Raw genomic sequence first — 16,844 nt, forward strand, 5'->3', positions numbered from 1 at the left:
TATAACAAAAGTTACCACCAATTCGCAAAGGAGATGAAGGAGATTTGGAAATCTGAGCTTCTTGGTTAAAGTAGGGTGGAGCTAGTGTGTAAATTTAAAAAATCACACCCGTGTGAACTGAGTGGTGCAGTGACGTCACACACTAACCATAGCAACCGTGCTCATCTGTACGTGGCCCCACGTACAGGTACACACATACACAGATACAGACAAAGCTGGTTGTTGGAGTGGTTTGCACCACTCAAAAATAAAGTAGACAAGTACTCTGTTCCTGGAGAAAAATGTGGGCTTGATCTCTTGATGTCTGACATGGAATGACTCTTACAAGTTGGTGTGATGTTGTGGTGGACATATTGTGGCAAACATGACCCAGATCACAGCCTAAAGTAAAAATCACACCTGTGTGAAGTGAGGGGCACTCTTATCATTATACATCATCATACATCATCTCATGAACAACTGAATTTATGTGATTGGTTAGCCGATTTGCTCGTCTACATATGACATACATTTTCCCTTCATTGTCAATGGTATTTAATGTTTGTGTTGTCACAAATTTACGTCATATTTGACAGACATATGACCTAATTTCTCCTTTCATTGTCAAACAACTAGGTGAAAGTATGGCAAAAAAGGATAAAAATATGTCAAAAAAAGTTACAATAAATAATAGTGGCAATAATATCTGTGACACTCCCAAGAGATGGAACCAACCCACTAATAAAATAATAGTTATAGCTAGACAGTTGGTGTTCCTGGACAAGCTTGTTTAACACACGATGCTCCATGTAAAAACTGATAACGTCATCCATTCCTGAGCTGTCATATGTCGTGTTGTTGCGGCGATGCCTGAAATATAATCCAGGCGTTAAAATAAAAAGTTTAAATGTTTATGTTGCAAAATATGTGTTTTCAAAAGTCTATTTCCCCTAAGGTAATGAACATCTTCTAGCTGAAAGTATGACAGAGCTAAATTGTGCTAAGATTTTGAGGAGAAATAAATAATAAATAGTGAACATAACAATTGGGCTCAAGAGATTGAGCCCACAACATAAAATAAATAGCAATACAAATAACAATACAAATTAAAATATGTAGACCTGTTCTTCAGCCTTGGGGAGAAGTTGAAGATCTAGAGGTGGTGCAATGTTGCTACCTGGTATGTTGTCCTGGCCCCTGGTCTACCTCATGATGATCAGAGGTGTGGCAGTCTCCATGTGTGTGTGTGGCACCAGCTAAAAACACCAAAAGGGGTAATACTTAAATTAACAATAAAAATACAATTAGATAATTGGGTTAAAGTGCAGAAAACCAAATAGCCGACCACGCCACCTTTTAAAGAGGTCTGGTCCTCTACTAAAATCATAAAATATAAACAAGGCAACACAGGTTCGTAGGACAACTTAATTAAAACTAATACAACGGGCCTGGGCCGTGGCTCAGCGGTCCAGGCACCTTGGCTGGTAATCCAGTCTGGCAGTGTGCCGCGGGTTCGACTCCCGATCTCGACGGCCTTTACTGCATGTCACCCCCCATCTCTCTCCCCATTTCCTGTCAGCCTACTGTCTGTCCCTCCATAAAAAATATAAAATAAAGGCGAATGCCACAAAAAAAAAACATTTAAAAAAAAAACTAATACAACGGCTTCTAAAATGACAATACACAATAAAACTGCCTACCTAATTGTATTAAAAAAGAATGGCCACTAAACTAATAATAAAAACAAATGAATGAAACAAGCAGTGTAAAGAACGGGGACGGGGGGGGCAGCAACGGCTGAACGACGCCACCTTACACCAGCTCCGGGGGGTGGAAGACGAGGAAGACGCCATTCACAGATTCCAGACAAGTGAAGTTCCTATCCCGCTAGCACAAGCTCCAGGGACCACGAGTATTGGTGTCGATTGAAGACCTACCGGCGAGCCAGAGCGTTGTGGTGATTTCTCCTTGGTCAGTGGTCGCCATCCTATCTCAACCGTTGTGGTAGACTACCGGCTGTCCACGCTGCAGTACCCCATCTCTGCTCGTCTCTCGTTTCAGTGTCTCCTCTCGTCCCCGTCTGTTCCCACGACCAGGGCAACCACACAGACTACAGTAATTGTCACACTTAGTTTTATTTCTCTAGAGTCATCTGACCTGCTTCATCTGCTGCTTTTGGAATCTTCCATTCTCTGCCTTCTTGACTTTTGATCCCTGGGTCATGAGGCTTGAATTTATTCCTCAGTTTCACCTTCCTCGGGTGCGCTAGCGACACTGGATGTCTCACTCTCACCCTCTGGCGGCTGATCCTGGGGATCAGATGCTGCCTCTGAGTCCTCTGCCTCCAAATCCTGGGGTATGTTTAGGGTTAAACCTAAACCTAAATCTGTGCCTGGCGTCTTTGCCTCAGATTTTCTTTTGCCTTTCTTCTCCACAGGTTTGCTAACAATCGGCTTTGGCCTTGGCTTCAGCTTTTTCCGAACGGGGAGATATAGTTTAAACTCATCTGGAAGCTCAGCTTCTGTGTACAGCCTGTCTGAGAAATATACCCTCCTCAAACGACAGTTAGCATGGATCTGTACGCTTAGCGTTTCAACATAATTGGTACCGTAGGTCGCCCGGGTGTAGTCTATCAGATTTAACTGAATCTGATTCCAGCCATCATCCAGCTGCATGGGCATGGTACAGAGGAACGGCGTCACCCGCATCATGGTCTGGTAATTGCTCGCCCGAATCCGGCGCTTTGTATTTTTATGGTCTATTATCTGCACTTCAAAGCTGAAATACTTATTGAGGTTCTTGACGACTAAGATCAGAAAGGGAAGTTTGATGCCCAGCGTCTTTGTGGGGTCTCCAGGACATGTTATATATGTGGTACTGACATTGGTCCCCTCTACCTCCACGACAAGTGAATGGATGTCATCGTCTACGATTCTTTTGACGTGACCGTAACTGGTCTTTTTAGCCCAATACTGAAGAGGATTGCTGCCAACACTATATAAGATGGACAATAACCCATTTTGAAATGTGGGCTTATACATTTTTCTTCTATGTGCTTAGTATTGTGCTAAGCATTTGCCATTATAGTTCAGAAGTTCTGGTATTGATACGTTTGTTGGGATCTGCAGGATTCATTATATAGGCCTGGGCGTGACGTAACACAAATATACTCCACCTTTAGAAACATTGAGGAAAACAACAATGCTTCCAGTTGAGTCGCTGTAGGTTGGTTGTAGGTTGTAGGACTAATGACTGCCTTTTGTCCAATGTATTATCAATGTATTGTGTGATCTGTTTGTAAATGTGAATATGTGTTGTTTTTGAGGGGCGCCATTACATCACCATTACATCACCATTACATCACCATTACATCACCATTACATCACCTAATCAACATGAGTTAGACTTTAATATATTAGTGCCCCTCACTTCACACAGGTGTGATTTTTTTGTATCATGATGACTGCTTGGCACAAAACACATTTCCGCAAGGCCAAATCAAGTATTTATCTACAGTATCTATTGGTCGTTGCCAGAGCCTGTCTCCCTTTCCAGCTAAACAAACAGAAGGCATTGCAGACTGCAGTGGCTGAGGAGAAGACCGCCAATAAGTCAGAATGTCTGCTTAGTCTCACTGTGCCCAGGGAAAAAAACATTTGCTGCCTTTTAAGGGAAGTACAGGGGTCAAAAATTACTATGCAACAGCATGGCTCAAGTCATTGACTTGTTTTCCCTCATGCTTCCATATGTGTTATGAAACCTCCATATGCTTTCTATTGTGTGGTGTAGGTTTCTGTGGTAGTTAAAGGGTGTGGTAAAGATTTCCTGATTTTCTCTCAATGCAGGAAGGGGAGGAAGTTGAGTGTTTTTTCCTGTAGACATGTATGGGAGAGTTCTTAATATCTCTGTTCAGTAACTGTGAAGTCAACTTGGGGAAAAGGAGAGCAAAGGGTTAAAATCTGGACACTCATTGACACTGACACTCAGCTGATTGTCACTCAATCACTCACCAATTGCCTGACTAATCAGCGTCAGTGGATTCACTAGTCTCGTGTAGCCAGACAACTATTCCACAATCTTCGAATGCTATATAGAGTCTGGAACTACAGCTCCCGAAATCCGAGTAAGGAAGCTGCCATTTCCCACTGGAACCACTAGACAAGTTGCACCATATATGTCCTATGACTCCTATCCTATTCCCACTGGAACCATTGGACAAGTTGCACCATGTCCTATTTCCCACTGGCTCGGGGTCCATCTTAGAAATAAATGATAGCTAAGATGTTTAAGCTCATGCTCATGAATGTTTGCAGTAAGACACACATCTAATACCTGGGTCGTTGAAAGGGACCAGCCAATAAGCTGAAGGCTCTTAACTGGGTTCCCTTAACTGGACTCCCGTTAGTTCGACTTTAGCCTCCTCTATGTCATCATGTCTCATATTGCCTGTGCCCACTGAGCATTTTTTGGTCTAATAGACGTCTAATATTCGTCTAAAGGGCCGTCTAAAAATGCGATAAAAAACGTCTAAAAATGAAAGTTTTTTAGACGTCTATATATAGACGGTCTATATACAGTATATACGTTTAAACAACCGCTAATCAACGTCTAATCTAAGAATAGACTAAAAAATGTTAGACGGTTTTTATCCCATTTTTAGACGCACGTCTAATAGCCGGCTATTGCTCAGTGGGTGGTGTCGTGTCAATGACAAAACAAAACACAAGCCTGGGAAAGGCCCATAAGTCTGGGAAAGCAAGAGAGTGGAAGTCAGACTGTCTCTACATTTTTTGCTAAAATGTCTGCATACATCTGTCATCTATGGCAGTGGTTCCCAAAGTGGGGTCCGGGGACCCCCAGGGGTACTTGAGGGAGTTCCAGGGGGGACCCCAACTAAATGATAGTTTGGAACCAAATGGACCCTTATGGGTCTGTAACTCAGAGAGTGTACAAATGGAACCAAATGGTTCCATTTGGTTCCATTCGTACACTCTCAGAGTTAAATTAACAGTGGTTTTACAATATAAATTGGGGTACCAGAGATAGAAATGCCATTAAATGGGGGTCCGTAGCATAATGCATATCAAACTAGGGGTGAAAATGGTTGAAAATCACTGCTAGAGCCGTAAAAATCTTCTGTTATGGGGGTCCTTGGCACACCTTTTCAAATGGGGGGTACGCAGGCTAATTAGTGTCAATTTGGGGGTCCTTGACATGAAAAAGTGTGGGAACCACTGATCTATGGCCATTGGAACTGCCTAATCTTTATTGTAATGTGTTGTTTTTGTGGATGAAAAGTAGCTCAAATTAAAGAAATCTTACCGTAGGAAGCTCTTGTCACCAACAGCCACTCTGATATCCTCCAGTACCTCCGCTAGATTAGCCGCTGTATGGAGGTAGCCATGACTGGCCAAAATGGCATCCTTATTGATACCCCCAATTGGGTCCTGTTTGCTGGTCTGATCAAATGAGCCACCATGGATACATTTACCTGAGAGAGGGAGAAAAGCTCTGCAAGATTAGGCACTACTGTGTTATAAGTATATTTTGATACTTTTGTACTTTAACTCTAGTAAAAGTTTAATATGGGACTTCTACTAACAGAGTATACCTACATTGCAGTATGATACTTTTACTTAGGTTAAGAATAAGAACTGTAGTTCTTTTTCCACCACTGGCGCTGCGTCTGCATTGTAGGCTGACTGGGAGTCCATATTTGGGAAAGAATTTATGCATTTGTGTTACGTCACACCCAGGCCTATATAATTACATCCTGCAGTTCCCAATAAACCTATCGATACCAGCAATTCTGAACTCTAACAGCAAATGCTTAGCACAATACTAGGCACATAGAAAGAAATGTATAGGCCCACATTTCAAAGTGGGTTATTGTCCATCTTATATAGTGTAGGCAGCAATCCTCTTCAATTTTGGGCTAAAAAGACCAGTTATGGTCACGTCAAAAGAATTGTAGACGATGACATCCGTTCACTTGTCGTGGAGGTAGTGGGGACCAATGTCAGTACCACATATATAACATGTCCTGGAGACCCCACAAAGAGGCTGGGCATCAAACTTCCCTATCTGATCTTTGTCGTCAAGAACCTCAATAAGTATTTCAGCTTTGAAATCCAGATAATGGACCATAGAAATGTACGCCGCCGGTTTCGGGCGAGCAACTACCAGACCATGTCACGGGTGACGCCGTTCCTCTGTACCATGCCCATGGAGCTGGATGACGGCTGGAATCAGATTCAGTTCAATCTGATAGACTTCACCCAGAAGTCCTACGGTACCAACTACGCTGAAACGCTAAGCGTACAGATCCATGCTAACTGTCGTGTGAGGAGGGTGTATTTCTCAGACAGGCTGTACACAGAAGCTGAGCTTCCAGATGAGTTTAAACTATATCTCCCCCTTGAGAAAAAGCTGAAGCCAAGGCCAAAGCCGATTATTAGCAAACCTGTGGAGAAGAAGGGCAAAAAGAAATCTGAGGCAAAGACGCCAGGCACAGATTTAGGTTTCGGTTTAACCCTAAACATACCCCAGGACTCAGAGGCAGAGGACTCGGATGGAGAGTCTGATCCCCACGATCAGCCGCCATTGGATCAGCTGCAAGGGGGTGAGAGTGAGACAGAATCTGAGGAATAAGTTCAAGCGCCTCATGCCCCAGGGATCAAAAGTCAAGAAGGCAGAGAATGGAAGACTCCAAAAGCATCAGAAGCAGGTCAGATGACTCACACCCGTGTGAAGTGAGGGGCACTTCAATGTTTGTGTTTATGTAATTTTGTGTGTTTACACAAACCCTCAAAACTGGCCATTCATTGTCAATGACATTCAATGTTTGTGTTGGGACAAAAACTCAAAACCGGCTGTTCATTATCAATGGCATTCAATGTTTGTGTTAGGACAATGTTTGTTTACACACACATTTTTATAAAGGTACTTTCAGACGTGCATCGGTTAAGGCAGACGTCGCCAGAATCAACGGCAGGTCTGCTACAGGTCTGCTCATGAGGGACGCGACAACGCAAGCGTAAAAAGCTCAACAGAATCCAGGTCTAGTCGGTCGCGGGCGTGTACACGAAACGATCACGCGCGTGACAATTTCATGGGACTGCGCCCTCATAAATACGCTTAGGTTGTCGCCCCTCGACTTCTCTGCGCGTACAGAAAGATAACGCAGGTCTCAAAATGAATTACTAGGCTGCTCATCTGAAAGGACCTTGAAGCTACTTTCAGACAGGCATCGATTAACGCAGACAACGCAGACATTGTCGCCTGTATCAACGACAAGTCTGCTCAAGAGGGGGCGCGACAACGCAAGTGTAAAGAAAAGCTCAACTCAATCCAAGTCTAGTTAGTCGTTAGACAATTTATCCCTCCTTCATGGAACTTTGACAGATCGTCGAACACAAAAGCTGTCGTTGTCTTTCCACCACAACGAGGTCTACGAGGTTACATGTGTTTGGTCCGACGATTCATTGATCCGATACCCCTAACCCCTAACCTAACCATAACCGCAAGCACGGGAGCAGGCGCTAGTCCGAGGTGCGGACGCATGTCGAACCAATGCTCCGTCAGACCATAGTATGCCTCCCGGTCTACGAGGCGGTCCAGGCGGTCCACCACCTCCAGGCCTATTGTACTTCTTGGCGAAGCGTATGTTCTTCTTCAACTTTAGGGTCCACCTAGGGAGGAGAGGAACTGAGTGACTCGGTGAGCAGTTCAGAACACAAAAATTAAACGCCATTAAGACAATATGACGTAAATGACATGTTATGACGTAAATTTTCCCTTCATTGTCAATGCGTTTACAAAACAAACATTGAACTAAAGACAAACATTAAACCTGTATATATAGGCGGGGCTATCGCCCCTCAAAAAAGAAAAAGTTAAAAAAGAAGAAAGTTAAAAAAACAAAAAAGACCTGGAGGTTGGTCTGGTGGTCCTCAGTGTTTGACTTAATATCTATGGCTACGCAGTGATTTTAGTCTGACCATGCCAGGCTAGGAATGGGCATTGGGCATGTACATCTGTCATCTCCTGACCTATACACTGGTTCACAAGAGTAAAATTCTTGGCTTTATTATACTCTCTTCTACAGTGTAACAACAATAGAGCACCGAAGTCTGAAGTCAATATCGGTAGAGGGCGCAAATCCACGGGTTCATGTACTTTTTATTTGCATTGTAATCCCCATAGGGGGATTTTAGATCGCCTCATATAAGTACTGTTTGAAAAATAAACATGTCGTCTCGGCCGCTTCACTCATATGGATATGAAGAATCAAATCGACTGAGAGAAAACGCTATTGTTACTGCTACTGAATTAGTTACATTTTCGCTAGAAGCAGACTGTATCATATATGAGTGACTGACTGTTGCAAAGGATACAGAGACACCTCCCTGACAATAACGCTGAGACAGCTTGTTTATTTTTGGACCACAATGCTTATATGAAACGATTTTAAGATGACCCCATGTTATTCTCCATACTTCTGTGAACCAGGGGAATCGAGGGGATGAGCGAGTGACGTCAGGACAGAAAATGTCTGCATACATCTGTCATACTATGTGTAAATGTATTTGTGGAAAAAAGTAGGGATGCACCGAAAGGGAAATTCTTGGCCGAAACCGAATACCGAATATAGGAAACAGTTGGCCGAATACCGAATAGCCTAATACATCTTTGTTGTAAAGCTACCTGATTATGGCAAAAGACATGATTATGGCAACTTAAATAATAAACACAAAAATTCCAGACAATGGAGACCTACACCACCGATGCCGATACGATGCCGATGTTTTGGACCGATGTTTAGTAATCAATTAAAATAATAAAAAATACATTGTAAATACTTCTAAACTTCAAAATAAGTTTTTTTTAATTCAAGTTAACAATAGAATACATTGAATACATTTAAATAAAATGTTTTGGCACATAAGGCATTTTTTTTCAAAATGAAATGCACCCCTATATATGCCCTCCTATATTCAGCTATTAGTGTAGATTTCCGTCCTACAAAAATATTTAATTCTCATTGACAATTTTATGTCATAGTATCTGAGCAAATAGACATGTTACATCATAATCACCATTACATCACCTAATCAACATGAGTTAGACTTTAATATATTAGCGCCCCTCACTTCACACAGGTGTGATTTTTTTTTTGTATGTAGGATAGGCGTCAAATAATAGAGCAGTCATACTATTAATATTGTTTGTTGTGGCTGAAATACACAAGGCTGAAATACACAGCATATCTCTAAATAGCAAATAATGTACAAATGCCTTTTGTATACATTTAAATTCAATGAGGGGTTTTTGTGGTTTAACCTGTAAACCTTATAGAAATGGTAACCTGTTAATACTATGGTTAATTGGTTAATTATTACTTGCGCAAGCAGAGAGCGCAAGTACTAGTTTCGCCAGACGATGCGTATGCACCGTCCCAGCAAATGACGTAATGACTACTGACTACTGAGCTAGCTATATCAGATATACCCTGACGTAATTTGCTGGGACGGTGCATACGCACCAAGAGTAACCACAGTATACCTCTAATCAACTTACAAATTACATATACATATACATAGGAACATTACCTCTAATCTTCCCGACACTAAAACATATCGTCATTACGTCACCATCAAAAACCAATTACATTCTGGCATTGAATGGTCTTTAATCCACATCTTTATTACGTCATCATTGAGAGCTAGTGATCATTGAAAGCTACCTATACCAGTTATACCCTGACGTAATTTGCTGGGACGGTGCATACGCATGAAGAGTAACCACAGTATACTGCTAATCAACTTACAAATTACATATACATAGGAACATTACCTCTAATCTTCCCGACACTAAAACATATCGTCATTACGTCACCATCAAAAACCAATTACATTCTGGCATTGGGTCCTTTAATCCACATCTTTATTACGTCATCATTGAGAGCTAGTGATCATTGAAAGCTACCTATACCAGTTATACCCTGACGTAATTTGCTGGGACGGTGCATACGCATGAAGAGTAACCACAGTATACTGCTAATCAACTTACAAATTACATATACATAGGAACATTACCTCTAATCTTCCCGACACTAAAACATATCGTCATTACGTCACCATCAAAAACCAATTACATTCTGGCATTGGGTCCTTTAATCCACATCTTTATTACGTCATCATTGAGAGCTAGTGATCATTGAGAGCTAGTTATACCCTGACGTAATTTGCTGGGACGGTGCATACGCACCAAGAGTAACCACAGTATACCTCTAATCAACTTACAAATTACATATACATATACATAGGAACATTACCTCTAATCTTCCCGACACTAAAACATATCGTCATTACGTCACCATCAAAAACCAATTACATTCTGGCATTGGGTCCTTTAATCCACATCTTTATTACGTCATCATTGAGAGCTAGTGATCATTGAGAGCTACCTATACCAGTTATACCCTGACGTAATTTGCTGGGACGGTGCATACCCACCAAGAGTAACCACAGTATACCTCTAATCAACTTACAAATTACATATACATATACATAGGAACATTACCTCTAATCTTCCCGACACTAAAACATATCGTCATTACGTCACCATCAAAAACCAATTACATTCTTGCATTGAATGGTCCTTTAATCCACATCTTTATTACGTCATCATTGAGAGCTAGTGATCATTGAAAGCTACCTATACCAGTTATACCCTGACGTAATTTGCTGGGACGGTGCATACGCATCAAGAGTAACCACAGTATACCGCTAATCAACTTACAAATGACATATACATATACATAGGAACATTACCTCTAATCTTCCCGACACTAAAACATATCGTCATTACGTCACCATCAAAAAACAATTACATTCTGGCATTGGGTCCTTTAATCTTCCCGACACTAAAATATATCGTCATTACGTTACCATCAAAAACCAATTACATTCTGGCATTGGGTCCTTTAATCCACATCTTTATTACGTCATCATTGAGAGCTAGTGATCATTGAAAGCTACCTATACCAGTTATACCCTGACGGTCGACAGTACTTGCGCGCTCTGCTTGCGCACTAGTAGGCTATTTATGGCCTACTTGTGTGCAACAAGCAAGTAGGCACTCGACAGAGTGCAGTTCTAGTTATTATTATTATGTACCCCTAAAGTCAGTGATGTAAATAGGTTTTCAATGTTAAAAATAAATAATAATAATATTTATATTATAATCTGTAGTATTAGCACACCTCAATGTTGAGGATGTAAAATATAATAGTTGTCCCTGCTCCCTGTAGTCCCTCACTATAAGGAAGGATTAGCCTGCCCCACACAGTGACAGTCACACACAGGCTCACAGCTGTCATTAATTAATGGTCTTGTCGTCTTCATTGCCTATGCGGTCAAGTTTTAGGGTGAAATGTACAGGCCATAGAGTGGGTACAGGCTCACCGTCTAATTTAGCTGCTGCTGCCACGTGCCTGCTGGCAACCAATATGCACATGACTTCCAATCAATTTGGAACAAGGACACTCACCATAGAGTATATATATAAGACACTCACTCACACAAGGATTATAGTTTTGCTGGTCAATTTGAGACAACGGTTAGTAAGACAATCGAGGAGTAAGGAGTTTGCGCGCGCGCTCTCTCTCTCTCCCCCCCCCCCCCCCTCTCTCTCTCTCTCTCTCTCACTCTGTAGTGTAGAGAGGTGTGTCGTGTGTGTGCGTTTGTGTGTGTGTGTGTGTGTGGGGGGGGGGGGGGGGGGGGTAGTTGCGCTGCGCACCCGACAGAGTGATATACTTCTCCAGTACAGCGGTGCAGAACCGAGAGAGTGATATGTGCAGGATGGACTGTAGGATCGGTCGGGCTCTAGTTTTGACTATTCGGTGATATTTTTTCGGCCTATTTGAGCCGAAACCGAATAGGCCGAAAATGCATTTTTAGCCATTTTCGGCCGAATATTTTCGGTGTCCGAATTTTCGGTGCATCCCTGGAAAAAAGAGACCCCATGGTTGTACGGCTGATGGCTGTATGCGTATGATGTTTTATTGCTGACAGTCAAACGGTTCTTGAGCTACGCCTGTTCAAAGTTTGCATTTTCAATGTAGTGCTATAGCTCCATCCTTTGGCCATTGGTCGTGGCCCTCTATACCTAGTGGCGAAACTACCTGGCAGTGGGCCCCGGTGCAAATATTTTGTGTGGGCCCCTAAAATATAATAATAATACTAATAATGTGCTGGGGGGGGGGGGGGGGGGGGGGGCGATGCGATGCATGCGATGCAATGTGAAATGATGCAAATCAATTTGCATGTTTCACTTTCAATCATTCTGTATCTGTGTATCTGTAGGACTGCAGGGCTGCAGCCTGCAGGCTATCAGAAATTACTTTGGACAGATGGAAAAAACTTTAGTTAAACTTGCAGAGTGACATTACTTTACCTGGGTTACATCTTCTGATAGTGCTGACATGACATAATAATCCCATCTAGTGTTTCATTAGCACGACCAAACGTGACAGAATAGGCTACAGCTGAGCTATGTTGTGCTGCTGACAGGCAGCGCATGAACACAAACACACACGTTGAAACAAGGTGGTAAAAATACCAAGAAGGAGTAGAGAGTGATGTCACTGTTATGCAACACGGAAGTAGTATGAACTTGAAGCTGTTTATAAACCAGCAGTCAGTGACATCACTGACGAATCCTTGGTGTTACTCTTCCTGCGACCGATAGCCCCTGAAACCAGGTTTTCACCGTCGTCCTGACTCTTTTTTTTCTCTTTTTCTTCCCCTTCATGGGCCCCTTGGGGGCGCTGGGCCCGGTGCATCGCACCGGTTGCGCTGTCGATATTTACGCCACGGTGAGGCTCTACCATATTGCCAAATTTCACAAAAGCCGACTGCACGGTTAAGCCAGAACTGCAATATTTGGCGGTAGAAGAAGAAGATATTGATTGATTGATTGAAATATGTATTAACAGTTTGCAGAATTACAGTACATTTCAAGCACAAACTCAATACAAAGGCTGTTAACTGTGAGTGGACGACCCAATTAAGCATTACACTTGTTTCCAATAGGGTCCACCATGTTCAATTCATCAAAAACATTTAGAGACGTACAAATAGACACTTCTATATAGACAAAGAACAGAACAGGAATTCATCATAATGGAGGTAAAAAGGGAAAAGAAACATATACAGTGAGGGGAAAAAAAGGGGTGGGCGGTGGGGGGGATTCACGTTCAGCTCCGTTCATTTGTTTGTTTTCCTTGGAGGAGCTGCGTTGGGTCCCCAAGTCGGCTCCGTGGCCGTACCTTGAGTTGGCTGTGTGGCCGTGACCGTCTCTTGTGTTGTCCTTGCGTTGGGTCCCCAAGTCGGCTCAGTGGCCATACCTTGAGTTGGCTGTGTGGCCGCGACCGTCTCTTGTGTTGTCCTTGCGTCCGTGTTTGAGGGATTTCGATTTTACAGGGGCCAGTTTCGAATTGCAGCCATCCGTAGGTGCCCTTTGAGAGCGGTTTTGAAGGAGTCAAGGGATAAAGAACAAGAAGAAGAAGAAAAAAACATACAAATACAATGAGTGACCACTGACCATAGGCCCTTTGGGCTTGACCCTTCAAAAAACATACAAATACAATGAGTGACCACTGACCATAGGCCCTTTGGGCTTGACCCTTCAAAAAACATACAAATACAATAAGGGACCATAGGCCCTTCGGGATTTTTCCTTAATTATTAGAATAATAATAAAAAGCTTGCTTGTATTTAGGCTATCCTGAACCACTAGAGGGGGTAGCAGACACAACTAATATATTGTTGATACTGTAGTAGGGCAGGCTACTTTATGTTATATAATCAAATACTCCCTGGTTTTCCTAAATGGAATAAAACTCCAAAGCTAATATGATCTAAATTGGTCATAGATTGTCTTCTGGGGTTGAAAAAAGTATATATTTTTTAATCTTTTGTGTCTAGAATATCACCAGCATTTTCTCTGAGCATCCGAGTGGATCCTGACTGCCATGAGTTATGAGGACAGCTGCAGATCTGGGCTGCAGCAGCTATCATTGGAAGTTACCTAAACACTACAGCGTTGATAATTGTGTTTCCTATATAAGACGGGGAGAGGAAAGTAACTAATTACGAGTACTGTTATTACTGTAAATCAGAGGCGAAATTTGCATAGGGTTGGAGGGTTATGTAAACCCACAGGGCCCCTGAACTGGCGAGGATTTTTCCCAACTTTTATTATTTATTTATTTTAAGTCTACGGCTATTATGTATTTTTTGTCATTTCCATTTTCCAATAGTAAATATTACGTGCCCTGTCCTCAGAGGCGGTTATTTGCGCTACGTACATTGCAGCCCGTTCCGTAATCTGTAGCATTTGATTTCCCCCCCAATAGTGTTGAGTGCTGGGATGCTGTTATTTAGCATACCCAATAGTAACACTAACAGAATCCAACATCTCAATTATTTGGGGTTTCAACTATATACTGATTTATTAAAGGACCAAGCAGTCCTGAAAGGACTTGTAGTACCATTGAGGCCGATTTAGCGTGGAGGTTCTTCCTTGGCCTGCTAGGAGTGGGCGCACGCACGCACGCACGCACGCACGCACACACACACACACACACACACACACACACACACACACACACACACACACACATACTAATAATGTGTGATAATAGGGGTATCCCCGTCTCTCTGGCTGTTTAGTAAAAACAGAAAAGGGAGTAAACAGCATTCTGGCTGGCACATTACAGTATTGAACGGTTATTTATTGTAATTATATTAAATGTAACACTTTTCATACATAAGAATGCAACTCAAAGAGCTATGCAGTACATAAAGAAAAGGAACAGATTAAAACAGAAACAAAAACATGCTTGAGCAAAATACTGTACAAAAGTTCAAAAGAATAACAAAGGAGCAATGAATTAAAAACAAAAACAAACTAGTTGTTAAGTACAAATTGAAGATATGGGGTTTTAACTGGTGCTTAAAGATTGTTGATTGTACTTGCCTCCCTAATTCTTTGAGATCATGTATTCCACAGAGGGGAATATGATGAATCTACAGGGTATGTTTTTATCCCAAAAGGATGTGCAGCTCTTGCCCGATTAATTGTGAATTTTGATTATGATTTAATTATGATGTCTATATCATAACCTCAAGCTAAATGTTGCTACAAAGCTGGGAAACTGGCCATGGTTATTTGGATTTGCCTTACAATACAAATTCAGTGTTCCAGATTTAGTGCATGCAGGATGTGTGAGCAAACTCATGGCAAAAGGCTTTCAGACTGGCACGCAGTTAATCTGGCAGTTGGACATAAGAATGTGTGTACAGATTGAGGCATGTCTGGGGGGCATTGGGGTAAACCACTGTGGTCAGCCTAATAATAACACATATTGTAGTTTTGTCAATGACATTCCAAAACATTCAATTCCTGACACCAGTGCAGGTCTCTTACAAACCAGCCATACTGGCAGATTAGCAGAAACCAGCACTAGTACTCTAGGCCAGGGCCATACTGTAGGTCAGGCATGTTTAGCTCTAGAGTAGGTACCCTCACAAAAACATGCAGTAATCCTGGTCTCTAAACTACCTCCCCCTGATGGAGGGGAAAATCCCCCCTGTCAGGTGAAAAGAAGCAGCTTGGACTCCTCATACATAGAAGGAGGCATGAGGTCAGTCCGCTGCAGAGGAAGTGTAGCGCCCAGGATTACATTAGATAATTGGCACTGGGAGAATAAACTGGGTTGCAAAAATTGTGGGATAAAAATTATAATAATAATAATAATAAAAAGCTGTGAATCAACAACAACATAACAGTGGGTAGTCCTTTAAGAATAAGCCAATTTCCATGAGGTCCATGCATTAATACCCGTTGGGATGGACTGGACTGTAACCCAATAATAAACTAGAAAAAGTGCCCTTCTGGGCACAGGTCTCCACCAGGAGGATAGGACTGTGTGAGATGTTTGGCAAAATGTTTAGGAGTAATATAAACATGTTTGCCTTTGATGGCAATTGGATGATTTGAGGCATTTTGTTCCAAAAATTTGTTTTGCAAAAATCAACCTGTTGGTGGCGCTATAACAGGCCAATGTGAAAAGGGTGGGATATATTCCTCAGCCTAGTAAGAAAATGTGTGAAAGATTTCACGTAAATTGCATGCTGCGTTCATGATTTGAGGCTTTTGTTCAAAACGGGGCAATCTTGCAAACTGTGAAAGCCAATTATAGCCAATTAGGATGGAATATGAAATATCGGACAGATCCGACTTGAGCACATGACCATAGAGATACTGTGTAACGATTTGTGAGATTTTTGGACAGAATCTGGAGGAATAATATCAAAAAATGTGTTTAACAAAAGTCGGCCTCCTGGTGGCGCTATAAAAGGCAGATGCGGAAAATGCAGGTCAAAGGTTTGTCCTTGGCCTCTAGGGAGTGTGCATGCAACGTTTCACGCAGATCGGTGCAGTTTTAGGTAAAAAATGTGAAAAGCTGCCTCATGGTGGCGCTATAACAGGCCGTTCTGGAAAATGCGGGGCAGAGGTTCATCGTTGGCATCCAGGGAGTGTGTGTGCAAAGTTTGGCATCGACCGGGTTAACGGTGCCAGAGATTAGCTGGTAACGGACGGACGGAAGGACGGACGGACGGACACACACACACACACACACACACACACACACACACACACACACACACACACACACACACACGGACGGAGTGCAAAACATACTCTCTCCCCATGCCTTCGGCCTGGTGGAGACAATAATAATAAATATGACCATCATATAAACCTGCCATGATCCCATTCACAGCACACGTGAA

The 16,844-nt window shown here is 42.3% G+C and overlaps 3 protein-coding genes across 3 annotated transcripts in view; 1 reads left to right on the forward strand and 2 right to left on the reverse strand.

Moving 5' to 3' along the window:
- hhat (hedgehog acyltransferase) overlaps positions 1-16,844 on the reverse strand; it is a 428,216-nt gene that overhangs the window by 116,381 nt on the left and 294,991 nt on the right. The window lies entirely within an intron of this gene.
- LOC306930824 (cilia- and flagella-associated protein 20-like) lies at positions 2,214-3,020 on the reverse strand (the record flags this gene model as incomplete). The annotated part of the gene is made up of 1 exon (XM_079511920.1): positions 2,214-3,020. One exon carries the CDS (start codon positions 3,018-3,020, stop codon positions 2,214-2,216), a length of 807 nt encoding a protein of 268 aa, XP_079368046.1.
- On the forward strand, positions 5,839-6,630 carry LOC306930825 (cilia- and flagella-associated protein 20-like; the record flags this gene model as incomplete). The annotated part of the gene is made up of 1 exon (XM_079511921.1): positions 5,839-6,630. One exon carries the CDS (start codon positions 5,839-5,841, stop codon positions 6,628-6,630), a length of 792 nt encoding a protein of 263 aa, XP_079368047.1.

This window comes from Electrona antarctica, assembly GCF_951216825.1.
Source record: "Electrona antarctica genome assembly, chromosome: 10".
NCBI lineage: Eukaryota > Metazoa > Chordata > Actinopteri > Myctophiformes > Myctophidae > Electrona > Electrona antarctica.